Here is a 16,805-nt window from a genome sequence, read left to right as displayed (position 1 = left end):
TAATGTAAACCTCTCTTTGCGTTACAAAGCTGATAATAATAGAGCTGGTAATGCTAAAAGAGAAACACTCCGAATTCATTTCCAGTTGTTTTGTTTTGAGTTTTTCATCGATTTTGGGGATTTTTAAGAGCCATTTGATCTTCATGCCGTTTTTTTTGCAGAATTTCTTTTTCTGACTTTTCCTTCTTTCTCCTTTCAGCTGTCGCTTTCGTCACATCAAACAAAATTTCTACTTTTGAGAATCTATTTCTCGTTCTTTTTCGTTTTTGGAGAAGCGAAGTATAACCTAGCCAGAGTCTGAATGGCTTGAGCTATCCTCTTTATCATAATTCTTATTCATGTCTTCACTTTCCTCAACTTTTTTAGCTGCCTCTTTGTACAGTTTTTGAGAATCTTGTAAATACTATCACCTGCAACATATGCTGGGTAAATAGTACGTGACTTTCCTATAATTTAAGAACGATTTTACATTACAATAAATTGTGTACATTAAATCACACATACTCACATATAATAAGTTCCAAATCCTAATAATAAATGGTTTCTTGTTTGAAACTTCTACATCAGAACCAGTTGCTGATATCTTAACAGTATACTGTTTACGCTTGGTGACCATATTTCTACATTTAACAATTAACTTGCTGTCTGACTCACTTGGCGTACCAAACTGGTAACCCAAATATCACATGTCTTAATCAATGTTTGAGAAGACATCAAACGATCTTTGTGATTTATCACATAGTTTGGAATAGTTCTTTTTCATTAGATCTTTATGAAGAATAATAGGATTATACAAAAGAATTATAATTTGGCTGACAATATACATTACTAGAAAAATTAGATTGGCTTTTTGGTTCATTTCAAGCTAAAATATTTATTTCTTACCGTTCCGTATCAAAAAAAAATTCTTGTTTTAAACTGTTGTGATATATATTTGAATTTCAAATACTGTGGAGGCGTCGTTCAAAACATCTTTGGTTTCACCAGTCACCTCAGACATGTTTAATGTAAACTTTAGCTTGAAAATGAGTGAGAAAAAAATGAAGAATAATGTGGAACAGCGTTTTTAGTTTTGACATCTATAATGTTTTCGATCAAAGTCTTCATTGCAGAAAGAACTTTAATACTAGCTTGATGGTTTCGGTATACCCCGTTGATGTTCTAAGATTTCAGATTAGGATAGGGGAATGTTTGGTATGTCTGGCGTCGTTGTCAATTTTTCAGTCATTTATAATTTTCCTCAAGCAATTTTACTACTTATTTTCTTCAATCTTAAGTATTTTTACGTATTTTGTAATTCAGACAATTCCCCTTCATTACTCTTTCAAAATTGCACCAGAAAATGCTTTTTTCACCGGTAAGTTGTTCAACTATTAAATTATTTATAACCATAACCATATTTTTAACCACGTGTTTGGAACAATTGTTTTTTACAAGAAGGACGAATTAATTGTATCGTGAATCTTAACACTAGCACTGGTACATTTTGTGTGTACCCAAAGTTAAGGGGGGAATACAGCGTACAGGGAAGGAAGCCACGGGGTGAAGAGAAATGGTTTCATTACTCTTGCTTCAAACGAGCTGAATTTGGTTGGTCCTTATTTATATTCGCATTGTAATGGGTAAAATCTAATTTGAAAAATGTTGTGTTAGAATCTTACAAAGATGACAAGACAAGGATCATTCATGCTCAGAAACACGGCGATTTTAACAGTGAATCAGAGCAAGAACAATTAGAAAAAGGTAGAAGGCACAAATGTCAAAGAACAACTTATTCACCCAGCCCTGACATCATTGGAAGCAGTAAAGAGGGAGACTTCTGTCAACAAGGTTCAAGTAATAAAATACAAACTCCTGTTGTTTTTTCAACCTTAGTAGACAGCTTCTTCGAAAAGTAAGTGATTCGGCTTATAGAGAGTCATATTTTTTTATATTGAAATATTTTTTTACAGTGCAAATAAAGCATTTTGGTTTTGAATAGGCCATCATATCTCTGCCACAATCCAATGCTTTCCTTTCAGTTGATTCTGATGTTTGAAAATTCATTCTTCATTACCTATGGTTAATTCATCATCTTAGCCGGCTGTTGCCGTTGATTTTGCTGGTTTTGGAAATGTTTGTTTTACTTCTTACTTCTTCTGTTATTTCGTCTACTGATTCTGGCTTTCGTACCTATCTTCCCCCATGCGAAATTGCAAACACATTATCCCTGCTTACTTCTTGTGTTAAGTATGTCTACTTTCTCTCTATTAATTAACATATTTAGTCGAATCTTAATTCACATTTATCTTCATATTTAGGTGGAATAAGAATTATTAGAATATTTAAAAACAGCACTGATGTAAACCTAGAGCATTAGGTTAGATAGAATTACAGAAATTAGTATGGTTTTCGTGAATTAGTCAAATATAACGAGCTTCTTGTAAATAACGGCATCTTTCTTAATTTGTTTTTGAAAACTATGAAATTCTTCAAAAGTCTTTAAAGGAAGAGCCTTAAATTCATCACCAATGTCACTTGATTCTTCTTCGCTTATTGGCTTCATCGACTTTTCTATGACTGACAGCTTGTCGTTAATTTTGGCTAAAGCCGACATGAACATTTCCTTTTTTTGAGAAACTTTCCCTGTAAAAATTGTTAGACATTACTATATATACAACAAATCATTTTTAAGTTAAATTATTACCATGCAATGGAACAACCCCATCAGCTGTGTGATCATCAAACTCATTTGCCCTGGTATTACTGGGTGGATGTGGATTTCGATACCTTTGGAGAGCTGACTGGGGGATTATAGGTGCACTGACGGGAGATCATGTCCAGGGGACGGTGATGGTGCGGGCGTTAAGTAATGCATTCCCTGAACAGAGGTTGACATGCCTTGATGTTGATACCTTTGGTGTACTGACTGAGCAATGTTTGGTGCACTGACAGGAGATTCATGTCCAGGGGACGGTGATGGTGCGGGCGTTAAGTAACGCATTCCCTGAACAGAGGTTGACATGCCTTGATGTTGATACCTTTGGTGCACTGACTGAGAAATGTTTGGTGCACTGACGGGGAATTCATGAGCAGTGGACGGGGATTCACGCATTCCCTGAACAGAGGTTGACGGCATTCCATAAGATTGAGCAACTGCAATAAAATACGGAATAAGTATTACATTAAGGAAAAATAAAACATGAAAGTTACCAAATTGAGATGAATGGCCAATGCTTGAGCCATAACACATAGACTGGGTGGAAAAATCATACGAAGGAGGTGGTGTATAACTTTGGGGGAATGAATTTGAATGATTCGAATTATGATCCCAAAATGGTGGCATTCCCAAGTTGCAATATCCTGAATAATTGGGTTGTGGTTCCATGGTTTCTGAAAAATATTACACATGCATTTAATATATAACAACAACAGAAAAAAATTTGTTTCGAATTTTACCATGGTCTTAGGTTCCATAGGAATCATCGTCTTTTGAGGTTCGTGATGTTCTGCAGCAGATGATGTTTCCTATAAGCATATCACAAATGTGTAAATAAGTAGGCACATGAATTTACAATAACAAGTGGGAATTATGCTTACCGGTGTCCACAGTTTGCTTTGCTGGTTGTTCAGTAACTGAAAGTGAAGTGCGAATAAATTATTATAGTGACCAGGCAAGTGTAATTGCAACGTTGTTACTAATGAATCGATTGAGAAACCTTTACAGCTTTAGTCTGCTGATTTGCTCAAACCACGCGATCAAACAATAAGTGAATTTCTTTTTACGTCAATTTAATTTCTACATAAAATTGATATTCCAAGCCTATTGGATTGCTGAAGCTCGCCACCAGTGATTAACAAATAGGTAGTGTTATAGTCAACACAAGGATACCAACTTTTGTGAAGTGCTTAATAAGTCTATTGAGAGTATTCCATCCGATCTTAACTTCTTACATCAAATACCAGATTGACATGTTCTTGTTTTGATTATAGGCTGTTACTGGTAAACTTTTAGAGAACGGCTACCAACTCACTAGTTGTTATCAATGGGGTTTTGGTAATCAGAACGGGCAATACCAACTCTTGTACTTGTCACTTGTTCATCAAGTCTATTGTGAGTATTCCGTTCTCACATCAAATACTAGATTGACATTTTCTTGTTTTGATTTTAGGCTGTTGCTGTTTCACTTTTAGAAAACGGCTGCCAACTCACTATTTGTTGTCAATGAGGTTTTGGTAATCAGTATGGGCTATACCAACTCTTGTGAAGTAGGCCTATTCTCACAAGTTCTTAACTGTACTGTGAGTATTCCCTTCTTAACTATTATTAAGTATTTTTTCCATGATTTCCGATAAGTAATTGATTGTTAAAAATATTAGGTCGTTGTTTTCACATATATGCAAGACGGACTGGAACAGACGAATTCATCAGCAATTAAAAGGACGCAGGGAATCACCAGCAGAACACAAGGATCACGACGGCGTGGATCAAAATCTATAGCCCCCTACATCACTCTTCTAGCTGTTTCCAAGCTAACACTTCAGGAGATTTCGTACGGTACTGTCACGACTTTTGATAATTTTATTTGTTAGGCCGGAATTCGTAGAGAAACGTTAGGTTATTACTACACTTTAAACGCCTTAATCACCATGGATAAGCGAAAGGTGAAAGATTTTGTGGGTCCAAGGCAGAGAGCACGAAGAATTAGATTAGCAATCAATAGAGGATTAAATGAATATTATGACGAAGTAACCAACAACGATCAGGAAATCGGACGGAATAATGTTCAGCCATTGAACCCCTTTGTAGCTCATTGTTTAGAAAATGTAGATGCCCAGATAGCAGATATTGAGGTTCAAGATAATGAGGATCGTAATTCCGATACTGAGGCCGAACATTATTCCGATTCCGAGGTATTGGACGATAGTTTGTCACCTGAACTTGATGGCAGTTCTTCCTCTGAGAACGACACAATAGCTTCTGATTTAAGTGATTTCGAAGATGTATTTGATTTTAGCTTGGACGATTTTCAACTCGATGAAAGTGATGTAGACGTTGATTCAGTGGACGGCGACGGTCAAGACAGAAATTGGGATTGGGATTATTACGAAGAAAACGATGATATTAGTGAAAAGCAGCGTCAAGTTCTATTTAAACGTTGTCTTTCTCATTGGGCCGTAGTTACTAATGTTTCAAGGAGTAGTGTCGACAAATTGTTGTCCGTTTTAAGAACTGAACTACATTTTTCGTTTCTTCCTAAATCTTATAAAACGTTATTAGGAACTCCTCGTAAGGTTAGTACAATTCCAGTAAACCCTGGTCGTTACTACGGATTTAATTTATTGAAAGGGATTACGTCTTCTCTTGACAGTTTGAATGTACAATTTCAATCTGGAGAAGTTGTTTTTAAAATGTATGTTGGTTGTGATGGGTTGCCTCCTAGTAAAAGAACGAACAGTCAATTTTGGCCTGTTCTTGGGAAATTGAAACTGAAAGGAGCAGATGTATTTGAGATCGGTTTTTATCATGGCACTTCCAAACCTGAAAATGCTAATGAGTACTTGCATCATTTTTATACTGAAATTTCAGAATTAATGGTGGAAGGATTTCAGTACAATGGCAGTCTTATAAAAATTGAAATTGAAGCATTTTGTTGTGACGCGCCAGCGCTTAGTTTTATTAAATGCGTCAAACCTTGTGGATCCTATTTTGGTTGCAGTAAATGCGAGACAGAAGGGGAGTATGTACATAACGAAAGTGGAAGGGGAGGGAGGGTTACTTTGCCAGAAATCGACGCAATTCTCAGATCAGACGAATCTTTCCGTAGTCGTGAGCAACAAACACATCACACGGGACTATCTATTCTAGAAAATTTGCCGATAAATATGACGAATGATTTTCCCGTTGATCCAATGCATCTGGTTTATTTGGGTGCAATGCGTAAATTACTTCATATTTGGTGCAATCAAAGGAGAAGCATGAAAGTAATAATTTCAAAGCAGATTATTACAGAAATTTCTGTGATTTTAGAAGCTATTTCAACATTAATTCCTTTTGAGAGGAATTAACGAGGTCTTTGGACGAAGTTTCTCGATTGAAAGCAACAGAATGTAGGTTAAAATTGCTTTATGTTTTACCTGTCATCTTAAAAAACAGACTGCCAGAAGAAGTTTATAACCATTTCATGCTTCTCCACGTAGCCATTAGAATTTTGTCATGTGATGAGAAGATTAAAGAAGAAGATAACATCGAATACGCAAATAACCTTTTGATTCATTTTGTTCAACAATCCCCTTCAATATACGGGGATAAGTTTTTCAGCTACAATATTCATAATCTTATACATTTGGCAGACGAATGTAGAAGGTTAGGCCCATTGGAAACATTCAGCTGCTTCTCATTTGAGAATCATCTGGGTAAATTGAAAAACTTGGTTCGTAGCAGTGCGTTGCCTCTTGAACAACTAGTGAATCTGGTTACTGAGCTGGGATGCAACACACCTGTTATTAGTGAAACCAATAGCACAAAAAATGCCGGATGTACAAAACTTATTTCAGAACACTTCAGTGGCCCAGTGATTCTTGGTTTGACTGGGCTACAATTTGAAAGAGTATTATATCGGGGTCTAAAATTAAGTCGTAAAAGCCCGAATAATTGCGTTGTAATAGAAGGTGGAGCCACAGTTATTATTGAGAATTTCATTGAAAAAAATAATGGGAATGTTTTTTTAATTGGGAGACGATTCTTGAATGGGGAGAATTTGTACGACTTAAATGGGTTGCATTCTACATCACTCGGCATTGAAGTTGTCAATACTCTTTCTAGAGTCATTGAAAGTTGGCCATTAAATCATGTGTTATTTAAGGCTATGAAAATTCCGGTTATTGCACCAATTGAAAGTTTCGGAATTGTGGCATTAATGAACTTTGATTTGCAATGAAATTACTTGACATCTTTCCAGGTAATTTTATCATACTTTTTGTAAAGATTGTAATAAATTAATTCTCATTTATTTTACAGAAAATATCCATGGGGTAACTGCATCATGAATAAGACACAGCACAGCAGTCTTTACATTTATAATTTTCATTTTCATTTAAATTGTAAGCGTGTTAATAAACATAAATATAATGATTTCATTTGCTATCATGTGTACATTTGATAGATAGGTGCGCGTTTGCGATTACCATGCTACTATGCGCTTATAAATGCGCACAACTTGTCTTTTTACAACATATCCGAACATATCTCATAGATCTCTTTGTGACAGCAGTAAAAAAACTAGTATGTGAGATTTCTAACTATAAGCTTTTAGATATCTTAGTTAACACAATACACAAGTTAGACATGTTGATATCTATAAGCTATCTACAAGATATCGTGTTCTACTAGGGACGTCATCTTGAAGTTCTGTGATAGATACTCCACGACACTGTCAAGTCTCTTGATATCGCTACTGCAAATCAGGCCGTCGTCCACCCAGATTGCAATGATTGTTAGGCAATCTTCTTCTTCCTTGATGTGCACACATGGGTCACATGGGAAACTTGGTGAGGAAACCGTGGAATTTAATATTCTAGGCTCGGAAGGCCTGCTTCAATCCATATATTACTACTTACTGCTTACTCCATATACTTCAATATATACTTCTGTTGAGCTTGCAGACTTCTCCTTCTCTACTAGATACGACAAAACCAGTTGGCTGCGTCATGTATAATTCCTCGTGTAAATCACCATTCAAAAACGCGGTCTTGACATCAAGTTGCAACATGTTCAGGTCCTTTTTGGCAGCCTCGGCGAGCACAGCACGCTAAGAATCATGCTTTAAGACTGGTGAAAAGGTCTCCTCGAAATCCATTCCAGCTCGCTGCGTGAATCCCTTCACAACCAGTCGTGCCTTGTAGCGCCAAACTGCTCAATCTCCATCCAGCTTGAGTTTAAAGACGCAACGGTTCGTGATGGGTTGTATGCCCGTGTGAAGTTTGGTGAAGGTCCACGTCTCATTCTGTTCCAAGGATCGAATTTCATCTTCCATGGCCAGATTCCATTGATCAGCTTGTGGTGACACCAGAGCTTCCTCTAGGGTTGTCGGTTTGATGTCACCCACTGCAGCCAAGCCAGCATACTGAGGAGTTTTCGATTCTTCTATCCATCTGACAACTGGAGTCCTGATCCTCGGACCCATGAATGATCAAATCTTGGTCTGGAAGTCCTATTCTTCTTGGTCTCATGCCCGGCTGAATTATGGGTTCTATGATAGGCTCAGGCTCCCTGCCCCAGTGCAGGGTCAGGAGCGAAGACAGGGTCAGCTACTTGCTCAAGAATGAAGACAGGATCGGCTATTGGCTCAGGAACCAAGACAGAATCAGTCGTTGAATCAGGAACGAAGACAGAATCATTCGTTGACTCAGGAACGAAGACAGAATCAGCTGCTGATTCATGACTAGAGACCGAGTCAGCCTCACCATCATGGTATATAGCAGGAACGAGGTCAAAAATTCTGTTTGTTTTTGTTGGCGACCTCAGTGAGTTGCTGGATGGCTGTGTGTCATTTGATCGAGTTTACCGATCAAAAATGTCATCAATCAGGTCTGAGATTCCACAGGGTGGCCCACCAGGCAATCCTTTTTCAAATTCTTGAAAAATGACATCACGACTGATGAGCACCTTTCCGCTTCCTTGGTTCAATGCTCGGAATCCCTTTTGAAGTTCACAATACCCAACATGACAGCATTTGATGGACTTTGGTTCTAGTTTTTTTCGCTTCTCCTTCGGAACGTGTACGTAGACAGTTCAGCCAAACACCCGGATGTGAGATAAATTCGGCTTCACACCTTTCCAAATTTCATAGGGGGTCTTCCCTTTGATGGACTTTGTTGCCACTCGATTCATGAGATATACGGCCGTGTTGCATGCCTTAGCCCATAATTTCAGAGGAAGGTCGGCAAAATGAATCATGCTTCGAGCAGACTCCAGGATGGTGCGGTTCACTCTTTCGGCAACTCTGTTCTGCTCCAGCGTGTAGGCAACCGTCGTCTCATGTCGAATGCCGTTCTCTAGTAACCATTCTTAAACTTAAGGTAAGGTAAACGTAAGCCGATTTGGAAACTGGAATGAGCGCCTCTAGTGAGTGTGTCAGCTACAACGTCCAGCTACTTTTGAGAGCCTAGATGGCGCTGTTTCCAGTTTCCACTTCACAATTCTGACAGGCCTCGCCCTAAAATCTCTGAAAATTGGCTTACGTTTACCCTGAAACCGGGATGGGGAAGCCAACACAGCCGTGAAGCGACCAGGAGTCTATAGCTCTGGTTATAGGGCTGTTCGACATCTTTGTTTCGCATTTGATTCCATCATGGCAACGCAGTAGTTGACGAAAGAATCCGTCTGCTACAAGAGCCCGCCTCGCTTTGTCTGACGTCAGCTGACCTTGGTCAACTGGGGCGTGTCTAAAGTACAAAAAAGCTAGAACGGTTAAGTTGCTGAGTGTGTGAATTAGTCACGTGATTTTTTCTGTATTTCTCATTGGTTTCAGCATTTTTTCCTGCTATTTCTACATTTTGGCGACGTTGCGACACATAAAATAATACACTGCGCCTGTATCTAACCAGAGCCAATAAGGGGGGTCATTCCGCTGAAATTGAATTATTTTCGGCGCTCAACATCACCGATATTCCCAATTTTTTAACGGTGTATTTATTGCTGGTGTATAAAATACTCTGTTTCGGGAAAAAATTTCCCGTTTACCAAATGAGAGATAAAAAATCCAAAAGTTTTGGTTTTTTTAATTTAAAAAATTGATTTTTGTCGTTTAAATTCAATTTTTTCCAATACCGTTTGCGCTATAGGTTTAAAAAAAGAGAAAAGATAGAGATTTTTTTTTCTTTTTCATCATCTATTTGGATTTGAAATTTAATCAATAGACAATACAAAGTTAGAATAGGGTCATTCCGCTGAAATCGAATTAATTTTGGCGCTCGACATCACCGATTTTTTTAATTTTTTTACAGTGTGTTCATTAAGATCGTATAAAATTTTCTGTGAAGGGAAAAAATTTTCCCGTTTACAGAGTGGGAGATAAAAAATCCTAAAGTTTTGGTTTTTTTAATTTAAAAAATTGATTTTTTTCGTTCAAATTCAATTTGTTCCGATACCGTTTTTGCTATAGATTTAAAAAACAGATGAAAGATAGAGAATTTTTTTCTCTTTTTAATCATCTATTTGGAATTCAAATTAAATTAAAAAAAAGTAAGGATATTGGGGTTTAAACATTTTTTTAAAAAAAGGTCTTAGCGAAGATATGTTAACTTCGATTGGAAATTTTTTTTTACTCATCGATAGCTCTTGAGTGTGCGCATCTCGTGTAAAATTTTCAAGTTTCACCCGTGCTAAAAAAAAGTTTTGACTCCACTAATAATTAGCCTATGCCTAGATAATAGTTTATTTAGTCGATTCATGTTTTTTTTTCTATTATATGGCAACGCAGTATATCTTTTCTATTGTTAAGTCCGCTACTTCTTCGCTTACCATTTCAATTTTTCTTGTTTTAATATTTTTGGTCGCGCCTATTGCCCCCCAGAATCTGGGGGGTAATAGCATTTCTGGCTATTGCCCCCCAGAAAGGCAATACCCCCATCTAGCGGTGGGCTTAATGAACTGCAGCTATTCCCGTAGTTAGTTTTGACGTTTGTTAGTCCTGATTTGTCTTGATTGCTGTTACAAATGGTTACAAAAAAATAGTCGTATATGTAGATTTACGTTTCGTCAGTGCTCTGAGTGTCTCAAAACTGAACAAGGTGACGCAGTTGACTGGTTTCTTAGAAGGAAAGTCAATTTGATCTAATAGAGCTTAAAACAAAATTTATGTTGTGCACATTTTACAACTCCAAGCATCATTTGTGTTCGCGCTTTGCATTACGTCGGAATCAAAGCTTGCAATCAAAATCAGGACAAATCAGGACTAACAAACACAAAAACTAACTACGAGAATAGCTGCAGTTCATTTCGACCACCGCTAGATGGGGGTATTGCCTTTCTGGGGGGCAATAGCCAGAAATGCTATTACCCCCGGGCGTCCCTAAACTGCGAAAGCGAAACGCGAAACGCGAAACGCCTAAAATGCGGAAAAGCTGTGCGAAACGGACCAAAATTTTGGGACCGTTTCGCGGGACCAAATGCCGGAGGGCATACTAAAGAGCGAAACATCTTGCGAAACAAAAAATTTTCCTTTTCTCCACAGAAGTCCAAATTGACGGAGATTGCCGCCATTTTTCATTGTCTCCCGCTATGTCGCTATGATGAGGCATTAAAGGAGGAAGGGGGGCAATCAAATTCGATTTCTTCGCCACTACCCCTGTATATTTTCATGCGCATTTTACGATTATTAAACTAATGAAAGACATAGAGCAGCACGTTATGGTGATATTTTTAAATAATAAAATATTAGGTAATGGCCCAGGGATTATACATTACATTAAATAATTTAAATCAACCAGTAGGTACGTGCACAAAGAAAGAATCGGTCATAACAGTATGAGTGCCTTATATCAAGCTAAAAATCAAAGCTACCATGTTCCAAATCAAGCTAAAATTTAATCAGCTAAAACTTTCCTTAAAATTAAGAATGTTAATCTGATTGATACTGATACATGGAAACGAGAAGTTCCATTAATTTTTTTTATACCAATCTTCTAATTAAAAACACCTATTGCATATTGCATTTAAGGTATTTCGTATTCATGGTCAACACACAAATAGACCAGCGGACCAGCCATAAGGTGCGCGAAACTCGAAGTCTCGAAAATTTGAAACTCTTAACAAATTGTTTGTTGACGGCGGTCCCATTGTCGTCTGCTACCAAGACGTTTACACTGCGACGTTTCGCACACACCGATTTCGCAGTTTAGTACGGACCCAAAGACTAAAATGCGAAACAGGGTCCCAAAATTTTGGTCCGTTTCGCACAGCTGTTTCGCATTTTAGGCGTTTCGCGTTTCGCGTTTCGCTTTCGCAGTTTAGGGACGCCCATTACCCCCCAGATTCTGGGGGGCAATAGATTTTACCAATATTTTTGGGTCGGAAATACCTAAATTTATTCTGTTGCGTTGTACCTTTTTTCCTTACCAATCAAAAAGGGATATTGCTGTTCAATAGTGTATGGATAATATCTGTTGTGCTATGAAGGTAAATTCATAACTTACATTAATATATGTTTCTTTTTCTCTTTTCATCTTGCAGTTCAAATTCAAATCTTTGATGAATCTCCCTTTTCACAACTACTTCATGATAAAAGTTACATGTATTCTAGTTAATGGATATTTTTTCTGCATTGTTCAGGAATTTGTGTATGGTAGTTACCAAGAATCATCTAGATATTTCAACAAGTATTTTGAATAGACATTGATCACCGAGATTCCAAACTCCAGGTAAAATATATCTAAAATGTGATGTTAATGCATATGGTTTTACCCTTTCGTTATAATTAACCATTTTTATACATTTTTGACCACTAATAGAGTAAATAAGTTAAATTTAAGTTGCAATAATACCAATTGGCTAACTGTTTAATTGTAGTTATCAAGTGTTTAATAAGAAGAGTGTGAACAGCAAAAGAAACTTGGGCCATCATGGCAAAGGTTCATGTTCAGAATGTTGTAGTTCTTGACAACCCCTCCAATTTCTCCAATCCCTTCCAGTTTGAAATCACCTTCGAATGTTTGGAAGATCTTCAGGAAGTACTTGCTATTTATATACATTCGATAATAATAATAAAACTAATAATATTTTTAATTATGAGGATTTGGAGTGGAAAATTATATATGTTGGTTCAGGTATTGTATACACACACAACATATATTTAAAGTTATATCATGCATTGTTTTCTTTTCCAGCTGAAAGTGAAACTTATGACCAAGTTCTTGATACTGTTTATGTTGGTCCTGTGCCTGAAGGAAGACACATGTTTGTATTTCAAGCTGAGCCTCCACAACCCTCTAAAATTCCGGTTGCAGATGCTGTGGGCGTAACAGTTGTCCTGCTTACCTGTTCCTATCGCAGCCAAGAATTTATTCGTGTTGGGTAATAATGTTGCATCAAACCACAATGAACCCTATACTCAATTATACATGGTTTTGTATAGGTATTACGTAAATAATGAATATGGCGATGCTGAACTGAAAGAGAATCCTCCCGCAATTCCGCAGTTTGACAAACTAATGCGAAATATTCTAGCCACCAATCCTCGTGTCACACGATTCAAAGTGGATTGGGACGATACGAATAAGAGCGGCACTTCGAAAGGTGAACAAATTGTGGAAAGTGATGGTCATCAGAAAATGGATGCCTCCATAATGGAATCCATGGACGTGATGTAAAGCTGAAAATGGATCGCCTTGTGAACCTGCCACCTGAACCGCTCAAACCGGAGGAATCCCAGTGCTGCGGCCAAGGATGTCAGTTTTGCGTCTTTGACACTTACAAGCAAGAATTGTTGATTTGGCAAAGAAAGTGTAAGGAACTCGAAACTTGCCAATTGGAGAAAAATACTAAAATGAATCCAGAAACTTATGTAGACTGTGTTATTGAAAGTGTCGAACCAGTGTGCCCTAGTGTTTTTTTGTTCCACTTCAAGCTTCCGGAGAACCACTGTATGGAGTTTAGTGCGAGCCAGCATTTGATAGCCCGCGAAAGTACGAGCAACTCAACCATTTCCAGGCCATACACTCTGATCAGTTCACCCGGACTAGTGAAAAAATTTACTGTCTTGATAAAACTTTATGACAACGGAATGATGTCCAACATTATCAAAAGAAAATGGCTGACAGGAAAGGTAGTTTCTTGGAGAGGACCAATTGGTCAATGTGACTATAAGCCAAATAGTTATCGTAACGTACTGATGATTGCGGCTGGAACCGGAATTACCCCACTGTACCAAATAACAAAGCTGATTATTGATAACCCGGATGACGAAACGCGCGTTTTTCTTCTTTATGGTTGCAGAACGTACTCAGAAATAATTTTCCAACGTGAATTTCATCAACTGCAAGATTATTGGAATTTCAAGGCCTGTTATTTCCTCAGTGATGATGAGAATCAAGATGCTGAAACCCTTAAAAGACATAACGAAGAAATTATTTATCACAAGTTAGACGAGGAAACGTTGAAGGAGATGAGTGTTATCAAGCAAAGTGACAGTTTACGCGTTTATCTGTGTGGATCTAAAGCATTTGAGAAAAAAATAATCGAGTATTTGACTAAAATTGGTATTGAGAAAAGTTCCATAATCACTTTTTAGTGAATACAATTCTTGCTGAATTTTGTATTGCTTCAATTGAAAAGAGCCGGAGGCCAATCTAGTTCAACAGCGTCAACATCTAATGCAACAATATCCACAGGTCGCCCTAATAGTATACATAAGTTGGGCACTGTCCGATTGAAGTCGCCATGAACGAATTCTTTTATGTAAGTTCCAGCTTGCGTTTTGAGACGCATGATGAAATGCCCTGGATAGTCGTCGAGTAAAGTAGCATTTATCTGATGGACAGTTCGTGGTCTCACAGCCAGAGGTCTCCTGTTAGATTAAATGATATTTATTATTACAATGGTTATTGAATAGATGATTTAATACCTATGTAACACACGCAGAGGAGTTTTCTGCATCAAAACAAGTTCAGTAGTGCCATTGATACGATCTAAATCTTCGGCTGTTAGTGTCGAGCCATCAAGCGTTACACATAAAGCTCGATAGATTTTTGTTTTTTCTTCTTCACCCTCTTTTAGTACAGATAATTGTTCTTTTGTGACTAATTGCAGGTCGCGAATTTGTATGGCATCGGTACTTTTATTGATAATAATCTGCACTTGGGTAATCTCAACTTGTGTGAAGAGAGTTCTATGTGGGTCCAGAAGCTCTATGGCAAATGGTCTACCAAGCCCAAGAGTTCTTACATCGACATCCTCGCGCCCAGACGATGAAAATTTGACACCTAGAACATTCAATTAGAGTTATAACTTTGCAATGCGTTCAACGTATAAACATGTAAGTAGGTCTAAATTAAAAGTATTTCAACATACTTTGAGTTTTAAAAAATGGCTCAAGGTGTTTGCAGATCAATTCCTGGATGGAGGTGTCCATGTGTTTTTCACCTTCAATAAGCCATGGTGTTTGGCAGAGTTTTCTGGAGAATTTTTGATACCGACCTAATCATGCAAATATACACAGTAAAATAGTTTACATTATAACTTCACAGACATACTTAAATGCAAGACAAATTTAAACAAAAAAATTACCAGCAATGTGAATGGAAGTGTGTGAGCATTGTACCACACCATAGTGGGTGCCAACATTTGGTACTTTCAATGTGTAGTGTTTCTTAAAATTTAAAGAGCTTATTCCTGACAACACAGAATGAGCAGCATTTCTTGTGAAAATGCCTTCTCGATAGACTCTGGTCTGCTTGTATCTATGTTTGAATTTTTCAGGGCACATGTCTACTCTGTAATAAAAACATTTAATTATACATAAAAATATAAAATTAGATAATTATAAAGCATTACAAGGCACCACATTCAGATATTTCATCTTGGTAAAGTACATTGACTTGGATTTGGAATGATGAGCTGCTGTATTCCAATTTTTTCTTTAGTTTAAGTTCCAATGCCTCGGAGAACACAAACTTCCATACATCTTTGAGAGATGTGACATGATCAATTTTAAAGTTAGTTGAAAGTAGTTCTGGAAACTTCTCAGTTACCAGAAACCACACAGCTTGTTCCCTGAGCATAATAGCCACTGGTAATGAAACCATACATGAAAATGTAGGGGAATCATAATCAGATTCAATAACACGTTGGGAAATCTGCGAATGGAAAAAAATCAAAGCCAAAGATTAACACAAATACACAGATGTAGGACAAGTTATACACACCTCATCAGTAATACATTCTTTAATGAACTGATCCTGTACCAACCCCAAGCAAATAACGCATGGACTAGTTTTCTGTACTTTTTCTTCAGGTTCCTGTTTTAAATCCTTCACATGGTCAGGGTTGTCCAATTAAAAAACAACATAACTCAATTTGATCAGTTTAAACAGATATAATTACAAGGTTTTTCTGTTGATAGGCCTCTGGTTTCCTTTCTCTCGTAAATCGGATAGCACACCTCCAACATGATCCCAATTCCTGAATATATTCTATAATTTTCAAATTCAATTTTTCACTATGAATTTCAATAGCGGGTGCCATTTTGTATTGAAAACAAAGCTGAGTTGTCAAACAGCATAATATAGAATATAATGTACTGTGGAGAAGGATGGGGACATGGGGTGGGGTAAGCGAGGCGAGACCGGCGGCGAGGCAGCCATCTGCCAGCCGGATGAGAAATATTTCGATCCTATTTGGATCTTTTTTCTTTGAAAAATCAAAAATGAAACGCTACTGCGTATCGGCCATCGAGATTTTATTAATTGATCTAAAATATTGAACTGTTTGGATTTTTAAAAAATATATGATTTTTGGGCTTTTCAGTGCACCAATGTGGGTTGGTGTGGAGACGTGGAACTGTGAATGGTTGCCCTTTCTCACAAAAATTAAAAATATTGGAATTGATCGAATTTCGCCCACGGAGTACGAAACTAATTTATTCATAAATAAATTTATATTAAAATAAATACCTTTAAGTTAAAATGTAAAATCAACAGTTGAAAAGGAATGTTAGGTTTAGATATAAACCCCCCATCAAAACTAAAATAGTTAAGTATGGGGTTCCACACTTAAATTTTACATTGTAAGTATCACCTGCACTCTCCGTATTTTAACTAGCTAGTTG

General features: G+C 37.3%; 3 protein-coding genes across 5 annotated transcripts; 2 read left to right on the top strand and 1 right to left on the bottom strand.

Moving 5' to 3' along the window:
* Window positions 1-12,044: 12,044 nt before the first annotated feature.
* Window positions 12,045-14,291, top strand: LOC124206031 (histone chaperone asf1-like). 2 transcript variants are annotated; one of them, XM_046603643.1, is made up of 6 exons: window positions 12,045-12,160; window positions 12,314-12,402; window positions 12,551-12,711; window positions 12,774-12,807; window positions 12,868-13,054; window positions 13,116-14,291. In XM_046603643.1, exons 3-6 carry the CDS (start codon window positions 12,604-12,606, stop codon window positions 13,348-13,350), a joined length of 564 nt encoding a protein of 187 aa, XP_046459599.1. In that variant the 5' UTR covers window positions 12,045-12,160; window positions 12,314-12,402; window positions 12,551-12,603; the 3' UTR covers window positions 13,351-14,291. The 2 variants fall into 2 exon arrangements, with proteins under 2 accessions (XP_046459599.1, XP_046459601.1); XM_046603645.1 differs by having other exon boundaries at window positions 12,314-12,711.
* On the top strand, window positions 13,359-14,291 carry LOC124206030 (NADH-cytochrome b5 reductase-like). Its single transcript, XM_046603642.1, has one exon. It carries the CDS (start codon window positions 13,359-13,361, stop codon window positions 14,268-14,270), a length of 912 nt encoding a protein of 303 aa, XP_046459598.1. The 3' UTR covers window positions 14,271-14,291.
* LOC124206027 (tRNA pseudouridine synthase Pus10-like) lies at window positions 14,280-16,298 on the bottom strand. Of its 2 annotated transcripts, none has more exons than XM_046603639.1 (7): window positions 16,082-16,298; window positions 15,904-16,008; window positions 15,533-15,834; window positions 15,266-15,471; window positions 15,050-15,175; window positions 14,604-14,961; window positions 14,280-14,546 (listed from the first exon to the last, which is right to left on the bottom strand). In XM_046603639.1, the coding sequence occupies exons 1-7, from the start codon at window positions 16,220-16,222 to the stop codon at window positions 14,303-14,305; spliced, it is 1,482 nt and encodes a 493-aa protein (XP_046459595.1). In that variant the 5' UTR covers window positions 16,223-16,298; the 3' UTR covers window positions 14,280-14,302. The 2 variants fall into 2 exon arrangements, with proteins under 2 accessions (XP_046459595.1, XP_046459596.1); XM_046603640.1 differs by having other exon boundaries at window positions 15,904-15,996.
* Window positions 16,299-16,805: the final 507 nt, after the last annotated feature.

Source organism: Daphnia pulex, chromosome 10 (assembly GCF_021134715.1).
Source record: "Daphnia pulex isolate KAP4 chromosome 10, ASM2113471v1".
NCBI lineage: Eukaryota > Metazoa > Arthropoda > Branchiopoda > Diplostraca > Daphniidae > Daphnia > Daphnia pulex.
The sequence above is the reverse complement of the archived record's forward strand: the minus strand, read 5'-3'. Positions and strand labels throughout refer to the sequence as shown.